Source organism: Aricia agestis, chromosome 9, assembly GCF_905147365.1.
Source record: "Aricia agestis chromosome 9, ilAriAges1.1, whole genome shotgun sequence".
Lineage (NCBI taxonomy): Eukaryota > Metazoa > Arthropoda > Insecta > Lepidoptera > Lycaenidae > Aricia > Aricia agestis.
In genome coordinates, this window is record NC_056414.1 from 4,392,999 (window position 1) to 4,416,027 (window position 23,029).

The following is a 23,029-nucleotide window of genomic DNA, read 5'->3' on the forward strand; positions in this document are numbered from 1 at the left end:
TATTTTATCTGCCCCTACCTGGGTACGCCCATGAGTGACATAATCTGCTAATTATAAACTTACGTGCAACGACAAAATATGCAACACATTAAAGTCTACCATTTTAATGTGTTGCATTATGGACGAAGAATTTTAGTTTTCTTTTACGTTCTGTAATAGTACCACTATCTAAAAATATATTATTTATATTTTCGAGTTGACTGCATTTGATAAAGTTATCGGTTTGTGTCGTAATTGTTTGATAGTAGCATATTAATCAAAATATTTACATTTCGTTAACACCAAAAGTAAACCTTTAAGTGTGTGTAAATAAATAAATAGGTATATATTTGAACTTGATTAACAAATTGTGTTTAGAAAGTTTTTCTTATAATATTTTTTTTTCTATTTTAGATTTCTATGCTTGTCGATAAGTGGCGTTTCGTTATTTATTTGAGTATATATTTTGTTAATATTATTTACGCCAGTATTATAGTACTCCGTGATATTATTAAAATAAATAAATAAGTGCCGGAGAGGCTATCCACAATTTATACTACAAATAGAGTATGGAGTATCTGTCAGATAAGTTTTAGATAGCATATCCGGCACTTATCAGGAAGTGGTGAACCAGCCCCTAAATCTATAATATTAACTTTCAATTTAGCACTACATAACTTATGTTCGCCTCGTAGGCGGGTGAGTGGTGACGCGCCATAAGGCTGTGTTCACACGTGAGCGTTTACTGCGCGCGCGGATTCAGTGCGCGTCGCGTGTTTTCCCAAACGTTAAAGCAGTTTGAGGTTCTATGCTAATGACATAAAGCTTATTTTCAAATATTTTCACAAAAACCGCGTATGCGCAGCGTACGTGCAGCGACCGCGCAGCGTACGCTCAGCTACCGCACAGCCTACGCGCAGCGACAGAGCAGTCTACGATCACCGCCTGCGCGGCGATGCCCGTTGCCTTTGTGCGATGTCGTCAGAGTTATTAATTTCGTTAATAGAAGAAAGGGATGTCTTGTGGGACAAGACTCTCTAAATATACAAAGACAAACGTAAAACTTTGCAAGCGTGGCATGAAATATGTACTATATAATTAGAAGGTTTTGAGACAATGCCAGATGCAGAAAAAAATAAACAAGGTAAATTTCTTTTGATTTGATGTTCAATCATGCTTGTATAAGTATATACGTACACATATTTTTACACAGAGATGTACAACTATTTCGGTTTCGTTTGACAGCTCGAGATTGTTGCTCTATTCCGCTAGGTTACATATTAACTTTATGGTTATCTGACAAAATAGGTTACATTTGAAACTTTTGGAACTGGCACCGACTTCAAATTTATGAATATTGAGTACAGAAATAGTTGAATTTATGGATACCCTAGCAACCAAGTGGACGCTGCGTGGTGGCTGCGCGGTGACTGCGCGGTAGCTGCGCGTGTACGCGGTGAAAAGACGGTTGCTGCGTGTACGCGAATTGTGCGCGTAGTCATATGAACACGCCCTAAGTAAGCACGGAGTAGTTTTGGGTAGTGTGGGCTCTTTTGAATACGATGACACGGTCACGACAAAATGGTGGCAAATAATAGGAAAACAAAAGAGTAAAATATGACGAAAGAAAAAAGGACCAAAATAAAACAAAAGAAATAGACAAATGTATGTATTTGGATTTAATGTTCGATACAGATATATTCTGGAATCTGGATGATATTTTATGGATACTGTTTTTGGAGAGGCATGAGCAGGTACATGATTGAGAGTTGAGACAATGTTTTCAAAATCATCAATGATATGCAATGAAGTGATATCTATTGTTATTATATAACGGTCATTCACACGAATGATGCTGATAATTTATAAGCTCTATGTTTCGTAGCTCTATGTTTTATAAAAATGCTATTCATATTTGATATTTTAATTTTAAGTAAAAACATATTTCTGGTAAGTCAAGAATGTAGTTTTAAAAAATTCGTGTGAATTTCTACTATGATGATTAAGAATGGACACACAATGAGTAAAGATAAGAAAGCACCAGAATAATATAATCAAATTGCGATATACATATCGTACTAATTGATATGAAAAAATGTAAGACAAATCTTTATTACATGCACTGCGTACAAAATGTCTGTTAGTTCAAATATAATTTACTAATCACTATATTTTATATCCTAAACACTTTCTTTTATTATATTTTGTATTTGTAAATTGTTTTAATCAGCACTAAATATTATTTATTTTAAAACTGTATTCGGATAGCGATACGCAGTGCACATAAAATTTTATTAATTAAAATAAAAAAAAAAAACAATAAGTCAAGCAGTTCTGTCATAAAAAATAAATAGATGGCGCTCGCCCAGTTTAAACGAATTTTAAAACTTTTATTTTACAAATGAAGAAAAGAATTTTATCAAAAATAACTTAAATTTTGATAAGTACAACAAATCCATTTATGATAACAGCGCCAGCGCTAATACAGGACAAGATCGAGTCATGAAATTGTTTTATGATAATAATAATATTATGATGATTGGGGATACTGAAATTGGTACAATTCATTAATCAATACCCGTACCCTTTTGAGGTCGGTCAGAAAGTTTTTTTTTTTACAAAAAATCCCTTGTCATGTCGAGGATGCAACGAATAAAAATAAATAACTAAAACTATAAAAAACGATATTTACAACGCCTCCCGGCTTCGGCCGCTCTAACAACGTTCTACGCCACTATACTTAGCTTTGGATAATCGTAACGCACGATCTACATCTAATTCTACTTTACAATAAAGCTTTAATCATCATTTACAATAACAACACTAAATACGACGATAGCGCCACCTAGTGAGATTTAATTGAAAGCATTTTACAACTGTTTTACCATAGTGAAAATGGGCGCCATCTAGCGACGAACTTAAACTATACGCCCTATCGGTAAAACAGTTTTTTATTCCTGGATAATTGTAAAATGCCTTCAAATAAAACTCATTAGGTCCCCGAAAGTCGACACTAGGCTGATATAGATTTAAGTCACATATTTTATTGCTCGCCTTAACAAATAAGTACATATCTATTTAATTTTTAAAATAAAAACTATTTTGAAACCTATCTTTTCTATCTTATTAGTAAAATGAGAAAAAATGACTAGTAGATTCGTGTATTGTTTTTCAAATGTAGATTATTGTCTCTTTATCGCAGATTGATGGAAAAAAAGCAACGGCCATTAGCTTTGTCCACACTGTGCCTTTTTCTGCTTGTCAAGGGCATGCGTTATAGCGCAGTCAACAGCGAACTTGAGGCGTGCCCGCGACGCATGCCCTCTGACCGTATCCAAAACTTTAAAAATGACAATATTGGCGTTGCGTTCCTCGACGCATTCAATTATTGAATGCGCCAATATGAAAGATGAAAGTTGATGATGAAAATTGAAGATGAAAGTGCACAGTGTGGACATAACTATTGGCATCTGAACATCTCAAAAGTGCCAAATTAAACTGTGCCTCTGTTATTAAAAATACCTCTGTAAAAATTTACAGAGGTATTTTCGTATATTTTATTAAAAGTTAACAAAAGAAAAATTTAAGAAATCTAACTACGAATTTGACCAGCCTAGTGTCGCTGCAAGCTACACAAATCAAAACATTTTCGATCCATCATGGATTTAACTGTTTGCGCGCCAACATATAACTAGGTAAACAATTTTCAACGTTTCGATTAGTTACATACAAAAAAGTAGCCTAGTAATTCTATTCAAAATCGAATATTCAAAATAATAGGCACTGTTTCAAAACCTTTACCTTTGCGAACGAGAATTTACGCTTATCGACAACAATCTACGGACAAAATGGTTAACCACCCAAATATTGAACACAGAAACCATTACAATAATTAATCTTTACGTTTGTTATGCCAACGATTGGGTAGCTTACCTCACAAGCATTTAAAATTCTATTCGATTCAAATTCAGTATCTGTTCGAAATTCAATTTCAACCAATAGTGATTCATTATAGCTACTGGCATTTATCGAACAGATATGGAATTTAAATTCCAAACGAGTCCATTGTATTTTACTAGAACATTTCAAGTGACATCAGGTAAAGGATAAAGCACTACTGTATACCATAATTTTTGGATAGCTCTGTCGGTGTTCTTCATTCTGATCATCCAAGCCTTATTTTTAACATGCCGGATGGTAAAAAGCAACTGGCCACATAATAATGCCCTCACTTGCCATGCTAAGAACAAAATTTCTGTAATCATCTAATATGAGCTATCCATTTAATCTTCTTTTCATACATTTTTCAGTGTTACCCATTTACATACTATAGCTTGTTACTTGTCTATACCGACAGATATAATTCCTATTTATTTTCCATATTATGTGAGACCGTCTGACCAGTCTAACAATTAACATTCACAACCAGTCTGCCCAGTTGTTGGACAGTCAGATAAGTCTAACAGACAGTTCGAAGTCCAGTTATTGGACAGTCAGTCTGTCGAGTCTAACAGACAATTCGTAGTCCAGAAGTTGGACAGTGTATGTCCAACGTTGGTGTTCAGTGGTCGTGCAGACGTCCATGGTCTCGGCTGGAGGAGCGCGAGGTCTTGCGCTGGTCGAGGTACGCCGCCGGCGCCCAACCTTCACCCTGACCTCCTGAAGGAAGAAGAAAGAAATTTAGTATAGAACAGTACAGAAAGTCAATATTGTATTCTATTTGTTAAAATATTATTCAACAAAACTGTCAGTACGCTAAACGCTTTAAGATTTAGATGTAGGTATAAGAAACTCTCACGGGTCTGTTTAGCAATGCTAATTGCTAGTAGGAACTATTAAAAATTAGTTACGTAAGGTATTAGTTATTACAATGTACTTATGCGGAAAAAAATACTGTCTTAAACAAAAAATTAACACAGCCGCAACGTAGTTCGTTTCAGTTTATATTTAAGGCGGTAAGTCTTTTCCGCGTCTATGCTACCATAGGATAATATTATAATTAAAACAATAAAATAAATTATTTAAAGTATTCTGGCAACGCTCTCACTAGTGATGCGCCACACGCGCTACACAATACCGATGTTAACTCACCCGCGATGCGCACGTACCACCAGCCGGCGCAGCCCACCTTGAGCAGTTCGGCGTGCTGCCCCTCCCGCAGCGACACCTCACTCCCCCCCACCGCCGTGTACTCCGCCAGCGCCACCAGGCTGCACCCCACCGTCTATACGTAGATAATGTATCAGTCATTGGACAGTGTCTTCTTCTTCTTTTTATTAATTGCTCCTTAGTCCTTTACATTGGACAGTGTCATTTCATTTAAGCACGCGCTTGAATTTCAAAACGGTCTGCAAAATGCGACTCAAAATGCACTCGTCCACCGCAGTTTTTATTTAAAATACTACGTATTTGTTGGGTAACAGAGAGCGCATAATGTTTTATGTCTACTTACGTATGCTGGGCCTACCCAACTTTAAAGATACTGTATTTCGGATTTTCTCTATTTGTCATAAAAAGCTAAAGTTAGAGCGGCTAGTGTTTTAATTTCAGTAACTCCTCACAGAAAAAATGATGTTGTGAGTTTAGTTTTTATTCAAACCTACACTTTGCAAACATTTATTCAAAATCTTAGTTTTCTTTTACGTTGAAAATTTATATCATTTGAGTTAGTTTCATGATTCATCCCAAAAAAATGTTATTAATTGAAGCTACACATATAAAGCTATCGCTTATTGAGTAGATTGAAATGTTTATTTGCAGCACTAACATCAATTGGCATGCAAACATTGTCGATATCGATATGGAGCATCGATACATGCGTGTCGAATCGTCGCAACCCTAATCGACCGACGGCATGCAACATCGCAGTTAGTAAGTATATTCAGTTCATAACTTTCTTGACTTTAATTGCTAGATATTTTAAGTGACCGTAAGTTTTAGGTCACACATATAAGTAATATACTTACATATAAATAGTAGGTTTAAAGTAGGTAATGATACAACGTATAATACTTGCCTACTTTTTCTTTTGAAAACTGTTTAAGTTACAAATATCTAGCAATCGCAGCCAGGTTTATTAGTTGTTAATGTTAGAATTAAGCATTGCGCTGTCCATATAATATCCCATTGATAATAATTAATAAGTAATAAGTAAAAAATGTTTACTTTATATCAATAAGATGCCTACCATTAATAAATACATAATATTATATCACTTGTAACTAAACAGATATTGTATAATATTACATTATGTTATTACTGTCTACTGATTAGGATATTAATATTTGTAGGTTATCCCAGCCTTTCAAAAGTGGGTTTCAGGGCGGAAGAGACACAATTCCTATTTACGTCAATTGTTTTATAATATTGTTTCTACGTAGGAGCCTATTCGCTTGTAGAAAGCGGTGCCAAGTGATAGAGTCGATAGGATGTGCTTTGTGCCGACAGAGAAGTCTCATAGTCTTTTTCAGAAGGGATAGAGTATATACATACAGTCTAGTTGTCGTGTCGTATAAATGCACTCAAAAATACACATAATAGTCGATCGAAGCAAAGCGCATTACTAAACGATAAGCACACGAACAATGAGTGACAAACAACAAAACTTACACAACGGTAAACCGATATATCCACGTCGATGTCTTTGGTTTAAATAAATAAATCAGTCTTATATACAATGCCGGGTGGGCAAGCTAGTATTGCGATACGTAAAACGTGGAGTTGGCCTGTGTCGAGCCCGAAACTGAAAAGAACTGGACCATTCTGTGTATGGTACCGTTCAGACCGGCCTCCGCCACCTGTTGAACAACACAACATAGAGCATGCGGCCATCTTGTTTACTTCACAAAATGGCGGCGCTGTCAAACTGACATTACACAAGCATTTCAATGGATGAATGACGTGTCTGACAAATACGGCGGCCATTTTAAACACAACATGGCTCTGTGACAAAAGCTGTTAATTTGGATGTGGTTTCAGTGAGTGGTTGCCTATTTAAGCGATGGTTGTGATATAGGCGCGGTGGTTTTAACTCTATGTATCCGGTTATGTCTATCTAGGGGTCGGCTAGACTTTTCACTAAGTGTCTTCCTAGGCCCGTCGTTAGTTCAAGCACCTCCATGGGAAGCGTTAGGTGCGCAGGCGCAACGACATGCGCTATCTGGTGCCTAGTGCCTAGCCCATTCCATAACATACATTAAAACTTACATCGAGTGGTTTTTCACTTCACTCACAACTGTAAAACCCAAAATTAGTCGTTAATGATCGTGTACACCCAGTGAAGCAACTATAGTTAGTACCTTAAACCCATTTCTACTTTGCTTTTGTTGTAAATTAAAGTGGCTTTAGTTATTTTATGTACAGACTATAATATTTTTGCAACGTGTAATCTATTACATCACTTAAAGGTAATAATAATAAAATAAATAAACAAAAACTGAATAATTCTGGAAGTACAAAATCAACTTAAGTACTTAAAAAAAAAAAACATCCTTGATTAGTACCTACACTTTATAACTACTATAAATTATAATATTTAATTTAATAAGAATGTTTGTCCGTTTGTATAGGATGGTTATTTTTATGCAAATCTGTTTTTGAGTTTAAGTTAACATTTGAGTACGTACGTAAAGTGTGGTATGCATGTATCTGCGTATGTACCATCGAAGAAATCGATTCATAGGCAGTTGACGGATCTACGTCATTTGGTCGCATTATGTCCATTTTCAATAATCACTAATCACTTTAATTTCTCTGATAGTACTTTCTTATTTTAAATTTTTGCGTGCGTGGTGTTTGTAATAGGTACGTGTATGCAAGAGTGCGTGTACGCTTATATGCATGTATCTGAGCGTGTTACTGGCGTGATGTTGTTTATATGCGTATATGTAAGTGTGTTACTAGCGTGATGTTTATATGCGTGTATGCGTGTATCAGAGTGTGTTACTAGCGTGATGTTGTTTATATTATGCGTGTCTCAGAGTGTGTTACTGGCGTGATTTTGTATAAATGCGTGTATGCATGTATGTGAGTGTGTTACTGGCGTGATGTTGTGTGTATGTGTGCGTTACCGGCGTATGGTCGGGCTCCTCATCATCGTCGTCGCTGGGGTCGGTAGACCAGCAGGGCTCGTCGTGCGCGTCACATGAGCCGGCGCGGATCTTGGTGGGGGGTACGGGGGGCCCACCGCTAGAGTCCCAGGAGTTGGCTTGGATGAGCGCTCTGCAAGGGATAATGTTCTTGATGTAGATTCATAGGTCATTATATTATTTTGATACTACTGAAGGTTATGATTTACCGCTTTACCGATAAAACTTTGATTTACCGCCAAAAACAGCCAGTTCAAGAAAAACGGTCAGGCTTATTATGGCCCCTAACAATTTTCTTATCTCGTATAATTATGTCTCTATAGCTAAGATGTCCCTGAGTACTATAGGCTATGTATGTACCACGGAGCCGGAGCGTATCACTAGTCATATCATAAACCACAGACATAGACCGCATGTGTATGTACTTCCTGTTTATTTTCCCAAACGACGAGCAATGCTCGTCTTTCGAAAGTTTGTTCTTTAGTCTGCGCTCTACCGTTCTCGGAATCGGACGTCAATCGGATTGAAAAAATGCCTAATTGTGCCGTATAGAGCTGTAGAAATTCGAATAGAAACGTTGGCCCAGGTAATGGACACGTTTCTTATCATCGGTACGTCACAGTAGGTAGGAAAAAAGTGGCGCGCTCGTACATCTTCATCATACAAATGGAGGGACATGTGGTATCTATCTTGATCTATGTCTGTGTCATAAGCCCTCTTACTTGTGGTTAGCGGCGTACTGTCGCACGCGCTCGCCCTTCAGCTCTTTGAGCTGGTCGAGCAGCACCCGCTTGATGCGCTCCACCCAGACGCGCTTGACGTCCGCGCTGGGGGCGGTCAGCGTGTGCACCTCGCTCCGCCCCTGCCGCCACACCTCGAATTTACGCACGTCACCTTTAACCGACTCTGTGAGACCGATTTGTGACATCTGAAATTAAAGAGAATTTTTTTAGAAAATTGTAGGTTATGTTATAAGTTAGGTTAGGTTAGGTTAGGTTAGGTCTTAGAACAATAAACAAAACAAGGGGATTGCAATTTGTAGTATAGGTAGTTATATAAAGGAATGAATGTTTATTCCGTTTCGAGACTTTGCACAATTAACACACTTCTCATATAAACAGCTTCCTAATGCAGCAACTTTCTTACGTTAAAAACTTGAAAGAATCTATTGCTATTTGCTGCGCTGGTGAAGACTGTCTTCATTGTCACGGGCAAAGATATTGCTATCGTCTTGTCTGTCAATCTGAAGTAGGTATACAGTGTGTAACAAAAATAAGTGATAATACTTTAGGGGGTGTACGTGTTCTGTAGAGAGTTCACTGTGAAAGTAGCAGCTCTGAAGTCTGAAAGACGACAAATTTTTTTCGCTTTTGTATGGGCCCATACAAAAGTGAAAAAATTTTTGGTCTTTCAGCGCTGCTACATTCATAGTGAACTCTCTACAAGGAACACGTACACACCCTAAAGTATTATCACTTATTTTTGTTACACCCTGTAATATGCGCTAGAAAAAGTCCTACCTGGAGTTCATGCTTGAAGTGATAAGTCGCCTTATTATGGCTGTTCTTGGCCGCTGGTTTACAGAACAGCATGGCCTTCTCGTACAGGAACACGTGTCGGCGGCGCGGGCGCAGCCGCAGCCGCAGGTCTCGCTTGTTCTCTGACACCACGAGGAACGAGCTCTGGAGTAGCAGCTCGCCTTGTTGACTGAGATCCACCTGGAATGTTACTTTATTATTTAATGCCACTTTAAAGGAGTTGTAAGAATTAGGGCATTACAAATGTCTTCATATTATGGGGAAGCATAATATTATACTTTAAGCACAACGCCCCTTCTCTAGCAACTTTTTGTTTCCTTACTTCCAAAGGTTGTCGTGAAGAAATTGCTATTTAGTAATAAGACCGCCTTTATGTACTCGTCATTTTATGTGTTTCTGTTGTATGTGTGTCGTTATTGTAACTATGTGCACAATAAAGTACGAATCTATTCTAATTTATTCAATGTGTCTACCCAGGAGGCTTACTACGAAAGCGCTTTGAGACTCAAACAATCGAACGAAAATGCCGCGTCCTGCTCTAGCAACGTCATTTTATACGTTTGGTAGAGTAGGACGCGGCATTCTCGTTCAATTGTTTGAGTCGCAAAACGGTATAGTGGTACGAGCCCAGGACAGAGTTAATAAGCTTCGGAGCTACATTAAAAGAGAAAAAATCTAAGTATCTAAAACATTACAAACGGTATTCACGTACCTACACCCAAGAAATCTTTATCATCAGTTATCACATATTAAGAATACAATATAATAAATATAGTTCCAAGTTACCTATTTATCTAATGTCGAACACATTTAATACGAGCTTTTGCCCGCGGCTTCGCTCGCGTTAAGAAGCATTATTATACAGGGTGAAATTTAACCTTCCTGCCAAATTTGAATATATTGATCCTTGTTAAAAATAAAAATACACGTATTTCTTCTTTTATAATCACTCAGTACTAAAATTTTGAGAAATAGTCTCCGAAAGATAGCCTACCAAACACCACAAAATATGGACACATGCGCGGCCCGGCCCCGCCCTTCCATTGACATTCTTGCAGTGACGGATTAAGACTACTTGATGCCCTAAGCAATCCATGCCTGTGGGCCCCCCTATCCCTATCTCGACTAGAATCGGTCTTTGAACCTTTACTCTTCTGGTGCCCCCTCAGACGTGATGCCCTAGGCAATTGCTTAATTTGATCAATCCGTCACTGCATTCTTGTTATTATCATAAGTTGCGAATTTTCTCTTCATACTTTGACGGACTTAGGACCGTCAAATGTAAAGGACGTAGACAGGTATGTTTAGAATAAAATTAATTGATACACATCAAAAGAATGGAAAATTACAACTTTCTAATTACGAAAAATAAGCACTTTAGAAGTTTATAATAAATCTAAACCACATCCTTTGCATTTAGGCGTATTTAAAAAATTCAGTTAACTTATGTACCCAGTACAACTAATTAAAAATCAACATAACCCACCTCTAAATCTTATTTACTTCCATCTTGTCTACACTTAACATAGTTCAAACTGCAATCCGTTTTGCTCTAAGCAGAGTCTAGCGCGTTTTTCACATTGTCTTTAAGACTTTAAAAGTTTGTTATGCAAAACTTTGTCACTTTTAACCTCGTCAGAGGCATGTCTTCGAGGCTGGCTAGGCGTGTGCAGTGCAGGTGTTGCGAAGTGCGAACTGTCCATAATCCGAGTCTTTGATTGTTTCGCCATTCAGATTCAGGGTACAGCTGCTGCATTCGAGAATCATCAATCAGCTGTTACGAAGACGAGGAAGGCTTTCTTGCTCGTACAGTCTCTGGGTTCCGCGTAAACTTTCGCCACTCAAAATGTAGCACCTCCGCCTATGCCTCCACATTTCATAACACTCGATTGTGGTTAGGGTACATTGTAACAGACACTAATTAAAGCGCGGGGGCCGGGGGGGCCGTGACAAACAAAATAATTACCGCATTTATACATTCGCACGTATAGCGAGGCGAATGACGAACACGAATGTGTAAACAGTGCGCTCGCTATTCGCCTCGCACTTCGCCTCGCTATTCGTGGCATTCGCGTTGAGAGCGGTTTTTCGGGCGCGAATCAAAGGGCACGAATAGCGAATACGAACTTACTGTTTACACATTCGCCTGCATTCAGTTGACAGCTAGCGTTCGACCCTACAGGACGTACAGTACAAAGCCGAACGTGCATAATATTTGACTTTACAGTGTACTGAAAATGAGCCTATTTTTAGTACAGTGTATATTAAAAATGTTAACATGTTATTATTATTATTAAGTTATAGTACAATGTTATTAGTTATTACAGGCGTTTCTTTTCTTACTATTGTGTAAACTTATAAGTCATAATTTAAGATACTTACTTACTTATAACTTATTATACATTATACATACAAAAAAAAATTTGGAGTTAGTAACTAACAAATAAACTAATAAATATTATTTATTAGTTTATTTATTAGTTACTAACTATTTATTAGTTTTAATATAGTATTTATGAGCGCGTAGCTCGCCGATAAACTGCTATGCAGTTTGGCGGGCTAATATAAGTAATAAGGAAATATATTTCGGTTTTTAATAAAGATTTATTATTATTTTTATTATTATTTAGTATTATTATTATTATTATGTAATAAAAATGGAGTGGAGTGAAGGGCGAATTTTAGAATTCCTAGAATTTTACAAAAAGGATGAGCTCATTTGGGACCCAAAATATCGCAGATCGCTATCATAAATTTCATATTTCTCATTCAATATCGCTATCATAATATGAACAGTGAACACGTCCTCCATGTTCGTGTGCGAATATCAAAATGAATCACCCCACGAATGTGTGAACAGTAGTTCGCGACAGCATTCGTATACGAATGTTTCGTGGGATTTTTCGTCGAATGACGAGGCGAATAGCGAACGCGAATGTATAAATGCAGTATTAGCTATACAACTACGCGCGTGGCACTAAACGGTCGCCGGCGACCGGCGGGCCTCCCGCCTCCCACCCCGCGCGTCACCCCCGCTTTACCCGTACACATAACCGGTCTTCCGATTGGATATCACGCGCGATGGAGTAGCGGTCGCAATATCGTAATTATTATGAACTTATGAAGTGACCATTGCGCATCAATTTTTTTTGGGATAAAATATGTTATTGTAAAAAAAATTAACACCCTATTTTTTTTGGTTTAATGGACTCACCTAATAATACCTAAGCCCCAAAAAAAATTTGGCAGGTAGGTTTAATTGCACCCTGTATACAAACTTTCATCCCCTATTTGAACCCCTCGGGGTTGGAATTTATCAAAATCCTTTCTTAGCGGATGCCTACGTTATAACATCTACCTGCATGCCAAATTTCAGCCCAATACGTCCAGTGGTTTGGCCTGTGCGTTGATAGATCACTATGTCAATCAGTCAGTCACCTTTGAGTTTTATATTATATATATATAGATTTAACTATAATTATACTTTTGCTTAAACGATCACCGTAAAAACTTTAACTGATTACAAAATTACGATAATTAAAAACAAATTGATAGACACTTTAATTTGATAGCCAGTTAAAGCTACTTGCGTGTTAGTCACGAGATAAATCACATAATCACGATTAATTAAATCTGCGCAGAGAATGCCCTAGATATCTGCGCGTACGCACTGATAGATAAATTTATCAACAGATAAGAAAAAATATATAAAATTCCACAAATTCACGTCATGTACGCTTTCACTTAAATGTTTCGAAACATTTTCGAACACGTTTCGTTCTAGCTTTTGTAGAAATCAATCAAATTGCTCTGCAATTTTTTACGCAGGCAAAACTATGCAATAAATGTTTTTGGCGAATAAAGTGCTATAAAGTATAAACACACTTAAACGAGATCGGTTTGAATCAAAACATATTTAATATTATATATTTTACGGATTCCAAGTTGAATCTGCAAGTAGCTGATAGCGTTTACTGTTTAGTGATCGCCATTTTGCTCACAAGCGAACGTTGATCAATATCATATTCCAAACGTCAATTCAAAATTTTAAAAACCTTTAAGGCTTTTGGGAAGCATCAAAATAGCTCCATTTTTGGCCACGCCTCTTGCCTTAACCTATGGTAGGCTATGGTAGATAGGTATGGTAGGTTTAACATAATACCTATACCTACTTCTTCTATGGTGTAACGCATTAATGACCACAATCGCTCATCATCATTCACTCACCGGTACTCCCGTGATGGCGATCTGATGCATGGAGTCGTTGACCCATTTGAGAACCACCAGCATGCAGTCCAGAGCCTCCTGGATACCCGTACTCATGGACCCGCACTCGCTGTACCTTAGAAGATCCTGAAAAGAGGTACACAGTTATGAACAGCTAAGAAGTGATAATAATAGAAGTGAAAAAATGAAAGGGGGTAGAAAAAAAGGTAAACCTCTTTGCCAACTCAGCGGATAGTTTGTAGCTATCTTTGTTTCAATATGTTGAATAAGTCGCTTGAGACTTGACAGACCCGCTCCCAATAGCTCATTCAAGGTTCGGAACCTTGAATGAGCTATTGTGAGCATATTACGTTAAAAAGAAGATGTTGACTCCATGGCAAGTTATCCTTAAGCAAACACTAATCTTCATAATAGTATAATATTATGACGTGTAAGAAAGTCCTTTGGAAACTTTCATTTTGCAACGATAAATATATTCTTACAATTACCTTAGACTGATCCTTAGTCGAATTAAAGAAGACAATGACACTTGGAGCGTTCATGAAATTGGTTTTAATCACTTTCCAAAAATGGTAACTCGCTTTGAAAAAACAACTCTTGAATAAAAAGGATAACGGTTCGCGCGCCCTTTAGGTCTCAAGTCTTGATACTAAGTACTTATTTGACCCTCTGTATTATATAGCTTTAGTAATAACAGGTGTTTGGCAATACTAACAGGTTTAAAACACGACGCGAAAGGTGCAGCTATGAAAAATATTTAGGGTCACTGCGATATTTTTACCGTGGGACAGATCACAGACTGTAGGTGACCAAGGTCTTACAGAAAATCGTAAGTGCTTTCAGTCTCGTGATATGAGAGATGATAATTTAAGAAGCAAAATATTATTACAGTCATGCATTTCCATAAAATAAATTATAGATTTGATATTAGCGGTGTCACTAAAAGCTAAAGAAAAAAATATAACACTTAATAGTGTCTTTTCTACGAGTGATACAAACACTAACCATCTTTTGCTCACTTTCCGTATTTCAGATCTTCATTTGCGACAAAGGAACAACCTTCCTCCGAGAATCGAAGAATGAAAATTGGGAATTCCTGCTCAAGCATACCTTTAACAGCAACTGGTATTTGGTGATCCTCTGCACGGGTTTAAGCAAATATGCAGCTAGAGGCAGCTTGTGTCCCAATCGTGTCTGACAGGCCTGCAGGAAGAGGTGGGTGTCTACCAGCGTCTCCCGCAGTCGCTCCGACCGCGGTATGTTCTGGCAGTAGTAGCTGTATAGGCGGAAGAAGGTTTCCCTCTGGAAGAAGAGGAGTTGTTTGAAAAGGTTACTTAGATACTAGTTTAGGCTTATTTTATATTTCAACTAGATGACTAGTTACGCCAAAATACGTTTATCGCGCGGGAACCGTACTGTTTTTCAGGTAAAAAGTATCCTATGTCCTTTACCGAGACTCGAAATATCCGCAATCCGTAAGATAACCGCTAAACCACAGAACAATAAAAACCGATAAACCGATATTTTCAGCAATATCGGTTTAGCAGTTTGGGATTGGGCGTGAAGAGGTAACAGTTCTTCAGCTTCTTTTAGTTACCTCTTTAATTTCTATTCTATGATATTTAAACTGTATGATTTAAGATAATCACTGCCCAATTAACAATATTTTTTTTTAACGGGCAAAAGGCCCACCACACATTCCCACCACTGCAACTCCTGTGTCGCCAGGATCAACAGTGGTAACCAACCACGAAAACCCTTTGATATGATCTCAGGGATGCCCGAGGGACAAGCTAAATCTGTCTTGGGACCCGCAACGAAATTAATCAGAAGAAATGTAGGAGGAGTAGGAGATACCAATTTCCCTCCCCAAGCAAAGCGGGAGACAGCCAAATTGTAATGACATTGATGTCCGAACAAAGGGGGAAGCACCACGGGAAAAAAATTAACCAATTAACAATATGATAAACATCAACTAATTATATCCATTAAGCTCAGCTTACTATATCCATAAGTCCATAACATTATTATGATTAGATCTAGCTTCCCGCGGAATATTTTAACAAACGAGTTTGCAAGGGCATGACCAAACGCAGAAAATTCGGATGGGTCGCCCATGACCGAGATAGCGTGCGAATCAAGATCGTATTCATATCGAAATGTCATCTCGTTCTACGGACAATTTGTTCTAAATGTTGCTCGAGGTTACATTCATTCATGAGAAAAACATTATTCTTACTGCCACATTTAAAGATATTTAATGTCTCTAAAAGTGGCAGCATCAACATTTTAATAAAGATTATGCCCATAGCAGATTGGCTGTCAAAACGCTCTATTCTTTACTAGGTACCTACCTAACTCCTTATGTCATTAGTCATTACTATAAAATATGCCTCTATGTTAGGCCATCAACTTTAAAGACACTTCAAGTACACATAAAATAATAATAATCGGCCAAGTGCGAGTTGGACTCGCGCACGAAGGGTTCCGTACCATTATAGAGCAAAAATAGTAAAAGAATGTGTTTTTTGTATGGGAATTAAATATTAATTAATTATTTATTTTATTAAAATTTTATTATTAATTATTAGAGTATAAATACAGCTGAGTATTTTGTGTACATTTCTAGTGCCTACCTGTTGTCATCATTGATACCGAGCAAAAAAGGATTGAAAAATAACGTTTATTGTATGACAGCACCCCTTAAATATTTAATTTATTTTGTTTTTAGTATTAATTGTTGTTATAGCGGCAATAGAAACATAATCTGTAAAAATTTCAACTCTCTAGCTATTACCGTTCTTGAGTTACAGCCTGGAGACAGACGGACAGACAACGAAGCCTCAGTAATAGGGTCCCGTTTTTATCCTTTGGGTACGGAACCCTAAAACTAATAAAGTCTTCATTTTAAAGTTATACAGTCTACAACCAGAGATTACTAAATAGTAAATACCTACTAACTACCTAGTTACTAAGGTTTAGTTACTTGTTTCTAGCGCTAGCACCAACTATTAAGATATTTGCAATGACATTTTACATATCGATTAAGCCGCGCCTGAAATATTGAAATCATTAGCATTATGCAAATCTTAAACTTATCTAAATATTGACATCACCAGCAATCAGCATCATCTTACCTTTTCAACAAAACACAAGGCCACAAGTTCTGTCGCGGAGATGGATCTCTCCAGGTCCTTGAGGAATATCTCTTGATGGAAGGTGAATAGTTCGTGCAGGTTGCCGAACAGCACATCTGCCTGACCAACCAGCGCGGCCGGAAGGATGTGCTGGTTCTCTGGTTTCTCGATTTCTTCTTTGTAACCCTAATAAGGAAGAGTGCTTTTGAGTTACGGTTTTTTGCTTTGCTCAATTTATATGCGTTCGCGCGAACGAGCGGTTTGGCCGCTACACCGCGAAGTCACAAGCAATTGTATACTGCTCGTTCGAACCGTAACCGAACATTCGCGCGGACGCATTTAAAACGAGCCTAATAAAACACTGGATATTTCCGTCTGTTCATCTCTGGACATACGAGCCTAAACGTCTTGAAAAGTATTGTTACAATGGTCTTGGTCGTGGCTGTATGTAGAGCTACTGTATCGCTTAATTCACTGAAATCTAAACATATTTACAACATCTAGCTTGCAGCTGGTCGCCAGTTGTCACAATAAACTAGTCAGTCACAAGTTGTAACGGATACACGGACTTAAAAACATGGAAAAACAGTGGTTTCCTTCATTCCCTACTGCCACATATTCTCAGTGGGTTAATGATAAGTGTTGAGAGCGAGAGGAAATTACAACCTTTACGACGTGTTTATTACCTACAATGACTCTAAACCTGGTATTAGAGACTTTTTGTAAGCTTTTAATAAAATAAACACTGGTTTTGACCGACTGAGAAAATATTCTCAAGATTTACTAATGACATACATTTGTAATGAACATTTTATGATGCACTATTAAACAGCACACTATTTATCTGTATACTATGTATATTCAACTAAATATGGTTTTACTGAAAATCACCGAATGATAGAATCGATAAACTGCTTGACAAAATAAGACCCAAAAAAACTGCAATAGTTCATAGCATAATATTATCTTAGGTAGTAATTAAAAGGCCATTAAATACCGCGTTGGATGAGCATTGACTAATCGTGTCACACCATTGTTGCAGTCGTCTGTCGTAATCCTCATACACAGCCTCCAAACATTCACATTCGGACGGAGACGTACTGGCGGTAATGTCCAATTTCCTCTTCAAGTTATTTACTGTCGACTTCCATTTCTTTACTTCCCTTCTTGTTTCGCTCTTGCTGCTTCGCAATTTGGTCTCACTGGCCTGCCTCCGTCTTTTTTGGACATTCATGAATTTGTAATCCAATTTGCCTCTATACTTGAAGTATTTCTTCTTTCTATACGACAACGTTGAGTGCAAACTTTTAACGTAGTTATCTGCGTTGCTCATTCTGCAAGCCGTTGAGGTTTTGGTAGATCGCGTGTCAGAAAAATGTTCCTCGATACTTCTATTCCACTCTTTCATTATCTTTTTGTAATCGTTTAGTATGTTACCAAGTATGTCTTCGGATTCTGTGCGACTGTCCAGGGTTTTTTGCAATTCAGTGCAGCTGGTACTCTGTAACTGTGTGTCTCTTGACACGCTAGACTCACTCAAGCAATCATCGGGTTCCGATGGCGTCACTATTCGTACCTCCGTTTCCAGACAACCGTAAATAGGATTCTTAACTAAATCTGGCATTTCGCCTCCTATGACTGTCGGTGCCGACGTCACAGATTCATTCGTGTCCTCAGATACAGTAATAATATCGGAGTCCGGTAAGTATGTTATTTTTTCTTCCGTCTTTTCGGCATTATCATATCCAGGCAGGGGTTTACCGTAAAAGAAGTTCCCGATGAACGGTTCCATGCGCACCGGTTTGATTTTCCGCGCGGAGCACTTGACACGGTATTTGCTAACATCACTCGGCTGTTTTTTACACTTTTTCTTGTTTGCCTTGTCGTCTTTCTCGAACAGTCCAATTTGGTTCGTGTAATCACTAAACAGAGTCGAGTCCGACGTGGCTCGGAGCAGGTTTTTTTCCTTGCGCTCGCTCTTTCGGTAGTACCACGAGTAGGAGGTTCCGATGCTGAGATTCGCGGAGGACTTGTTGAGGTTATATTTCCCGTACTTCATCATGGGGCAGGGTAAGTGCAGCGCGCGGCGTAGGATGTGCACTGGCGAACGTTCGAGTGTGCAGAATGCATTGCGTTCCGCTGGCCGGCTGCGGGAGCGAGGTGGCGTGCAGCACAGCGCATGCATCATGTCTTCTGTCAGATGGTCCGTGACTGCGCGCAAGCACCGTCTTACTTATAATATTGGCATATATAATTTTCAGAGCGCGTAACTCTCGAGAGATATCGATTTATATTAGAGTTAATGGCCTGTGTAGTTTTAGACGCGGAATAAATTAAAGATTCATTCAACTCGTTTGTTATTGCTTGTCTTCGACTTGTCTAATAATTTTTGTTGCATCAACAACGTTTATTGTTAGTGAACCAATAAATAATAGGTGCGTTACTAATTTGTTATTCTAACTAGACCAATTCATGCAGATCATCTTTTGTCGTCGTCCAAGTATTAGGTAACTTTTCCAGGCCAATAATTTTTTCGTTACGGGCAAAGCAAGCAGCTATTATTGTGTCCAAGTGTTCTATTTACTCTTCCTCACTTTTCTGGTATTATTTCATGCATATTAACGACACTAATCATAGTGTTACTTCCTTCAGCAGTTTATAAATTTTCTACGTCGTTAGTTAACTTTTTGCCGTTTTCGCAATCATCAATTCATCATCAATTAATCACAACAATCTATAAAACGTAACTAAACTTTATTGCTGTTTCATTGATTAACATCGTGTTGGTCGTAAATTCCAACAGCTATCTTTTGAGATCCTTAAAGTCCTTAGCTTCAAAGATATTTAGGGTGTATTGAGATTTGAGACATTAGCGCCTAGCGGGGTGGCTTGATTGTAAGCAACTCTTGGAACCATAACATCTGCGATATTCGAATTTCGAAGATTGAATCGGGCTCCAGAGTCCCTAGCCAAAACATTTTCTCTATCGCAAAAGTATGTAATTGATCGCTTGTGTCAATTTCATACATTTTCATCGGCGATTCTATAAAGAAGCAGTCAGAAACGTCTTGGCTAAAGGGCCGTGCCGGATTTATGTTCTTTATGAGTATAGGCCACTTTAATTTTGCCGCCCCTATGTACGAACTCTGCCGGCATCCTAGGACGCCATGAGACACCACCCATAGGCCATGGCCTATACCTACTGCCTATACATAAATCCAGAGCTGCTAAAGGGCCTGGGTACTCACGGTGAGTATGGAGCCGAGCTCCTGCACGTAGACGCGCTCGGTCTGCAGCAGCTCGGCCAGCACGTGGCCGCGCCGCGACCGCCGCGCCTCCGCGTCCTCGCCGCCCGAGCTCTCCGACCCCCCGGATGTTTCCATCTGCAAAGACAGAGAGTTTAAGGTGAGAATGTTTCTATTTGCAAAGATAGGGAGAGTTTAAGGTGAGAATGTTTCCATTTGCAAAGACAGAGAGAGGTTTAAGGTAAGGTAAAAATGTTTCTATCTAGGATCAAGGAGATAGGAGTGTTTCCATCTGCACAGTACACAATAAGAATATTTTATATTAATAAAGGAGTTTTTTATCCGCCAAGAAGTTAGGTTTAGAGCTTTGATAAAATAGAGCTTTGGCTCAAAGTTCCTTTTTTCCTTTTTTACTGGTGTTATTGATGTTTATTAGGTATGGCCATTAAAAGTAACTATTACGTCCTGTATGAAGAGTGTATCCTAGTATAAGTTCGCGAATGCTCAAAAACTATTCTTAACGAATAAGTCTAACGTAGATAAGTATATAAACTACAATATCGAATAAAGCATAAAAAATCAAGAAACGCAGAAAAATAAAAGTATGTACTTATATCTCAGTGAGATAATGCATAACAATTATAATCAATGCGAATTCAAAACCATCCGGTCGCGTATAATATTATCCTCTCCTTTTTCGTCCGCGAGTCGATTAAAAAGTGACAGTTAAAATTTTATGTTCTCTCTCTGGGCCAGTAGGTTGAAAGTAATTAACCAATGATAAATTTCATCATAAATTAAAGAATTAAACGAAGTGCAATAAAATAAACGCATATTGCCACACTATGGGATTTATATAATAATCTATAATTATTTACCTATCAATTTCCTGGACAAGCATGTTAAATCGTTGAAAACATCTGACCGGGTTTCCTGATACGCAATACGGCCTGGGTCAACAATGTTCACACGAAATATTGTTTAAAATATATTATATAATATACAATTAAATACGGAATGCGGTTAACCGATTTTTGAGTGATAGTTTTTGTGCAGCAATGTGTGGGACACTTTTTACGCATTTCCGTAAGTTGGCATTTTATTTGTCTCATTGAAATTAAAGATAGTTAAGCTTTTATTCTGTATTCTGAGCTTTTTGGTAACAAAGATTTCTCTGGAAAAGATCATAAAGTCATCATGGCCAGTTCTTTAACTTATGCCGTCAGTCAATCAAAAGCTGAAGTGAAAAGATAAACCTCCGTTAACAAACCGGGCAATGATCGATTCTAGCCAGAGGTCCAAAATAAATTGAGATAATATATAAACAACCCCTCTAGGTTAGTAAGTTCTTAAAAATAAACAATAATTTCTACCGTAAAGTAAGACGAAAACTATCCTGTCATGTCACTATCATGTTTTGTAAGACAAATTAAAAAGCGTACTCCAATTTCTCATAATCTCTTTAGTCAGATTTGGCCAGCTGACCGAAATAGATAAAAGCGTTATAGTAGAAAGCTCTTCGACGAAACCACGCTAAAATACAAAAGACACTTCCGCGAAAGGCTATTGTGTAGAGTCCTATAGAAGTTTTTGCATCTTGTCTTAAATTTTAGGTTATTTTTAGCTCTAGGTGTGAAGTAAAGACAAAATTTGTCATGCTGCTGCACTCAGAGATATTTAATGATGATTAAATGACATAAACTCTCAGGGCCCACGTAAGGGCTACTGGCGCCTGTGTGCAAAAAAAGGATTTAAATGGCACCCCTTTAGGCAAATTTTTTGGGTCCTTGGTTTTGGCGGCCCTAAAGTTGGCGATTTGGCGCCCCTAGAGGATGGCGCCCGTGTGCATTGCACACATTGCACATATGGTAGCGGGGGCCCTGTAAACTATATATAGTCAAATTCTTCATTAAATTTAAGTTAAGTAAGCATTACATGATTGAGTGAGGCAGTTAAAAGTTAGGTTAGGTGTGAAGTCTGTATTTGTAATGAATTTTTTCACACAGCTTTAAATGTGTATTGCATAATGCGTGTAATGTGATAATTTATGTAATTATTACAATATTGTAACTAGCTATTATGTCTTAACTCTATCCAACTGAAATAACGTGTGAACAAGAGGCAGAGAAATATGACATAGTATAACATTTTATTACTAGTTGTTGCTAGCAACTTTGCGCATTAGTTTATCGCGCGAGAATCGCATATTATTCCATTTAAAAAGCTGTCTTATGTCCTTTTTCGGTCCTGTAAAAGGACATGGCACACCAAAGAAGAACTACCACGGCCCATACAAAATTAACCCAGGCCCGACAGTAACGAAACATATCTCATTTTTTTGTTATAATGAGTATAACGGATATATATAAACAATATTTTAAATATTAGTGGCTAACATGTTTAAATCGCTCAATGATTATTGTTTCCTAGGGCATACTAAAACTATTGTTTTTAAGATTATCAGCAATTGTTATCAATTAAAATGACACTAAATCGTTACAAAACTAAAACAGAGACAGTTATTAAGCTTTTAGCTCCATTAGAGCCAAAATATTTGTGTTATAGGTAATATTTTTAATGTTTAAGAGGATACACCAGGGGCTAGAGAAATGAAAAAAAAGCACGTGTAATATCTATAGCTGTCTCCCTTACCTCAAGCCTATACCGCAGAACGCGATAGAGACAACTGCAGAAAATCAACGATTCGTTGTCCCCTGATTCCTTCTCCAAAACTTAACCGATTTAAGTACTTTTTTCATTAAAGATTAAAAAAAGGCTTGAGCTGTGTTCCTATGTTTTGCTTTTTTTGTATAATC

At 37.8% G+C, this 23,029-nt stretch overlaps 1 protein-coding gene across 9 annotated transcripts in view; it reads right to left on the bottom strand.

Moving 5' to 3' along the window:
- Positions 1 to 3,532: 3,532 nt before the first annotated feature.
- The window catches only part of LOC121730600 (guanine nucleotide exchange factor DBS-like), a 116,433-nt gene continuing 96,936 nt past the window's right edge, over positions 3,533 to 23,029 (bottom strand). For 5 of the 9 annotated variants that reach the window (XM_042119711.1, XM_042119710.1, XM_042119715.1 and 2 more), the window contains exons 12-20: positions 20,217 to 20,351; positions 16,969 to 17,154; positions 14,942 to 15,133; positions 13,832 to 13,957; positions 9,587 to 9,784; positions 8,789 to 8,994; positions 8,049 to 8,199; positions 5,071 to 5,203; positions 3,533 to 4,638 (exon numbers count right to left, since the gene is read on the bottom strand). In XM_042119711.1, the coding sequence (XP_041975645.1) occupies positions 4,541 to 4,638; positions 5,071 to 5,203; positions 8,049 to 8,199; positions 8,789 to 8,994; positions 9,587 to 9,784; positions 13,832 to 13,957; positions 14,942 to 15,133; positions 16,969 to 17,154; positions 20,217 to 20,351 (1,425 nt within the window). In that variant the 3' untranslated portion in view covers positions 3,533 to 4,540. Of the gene's footprint in view, positions 4,639 to 5,070; positions 5,204 to 6,248; positions 6,777 to 7,185; positions 7,214 to 8,048; positions 8,200 to 8,788; positions 8,995 to 9,586; positions 9,785 to 13,831; positions 13,958 to 14,941; positions 15,134 to 16,968; positions 17,155 to 20,216; positions 20,352 to 23,029 lie in introns of those variants that run through there. The other 4 variants (XR_006036132.1, XM_042119716.1, XM_042119717.1 and 1 more) reach the window with 4 other exon arrangements.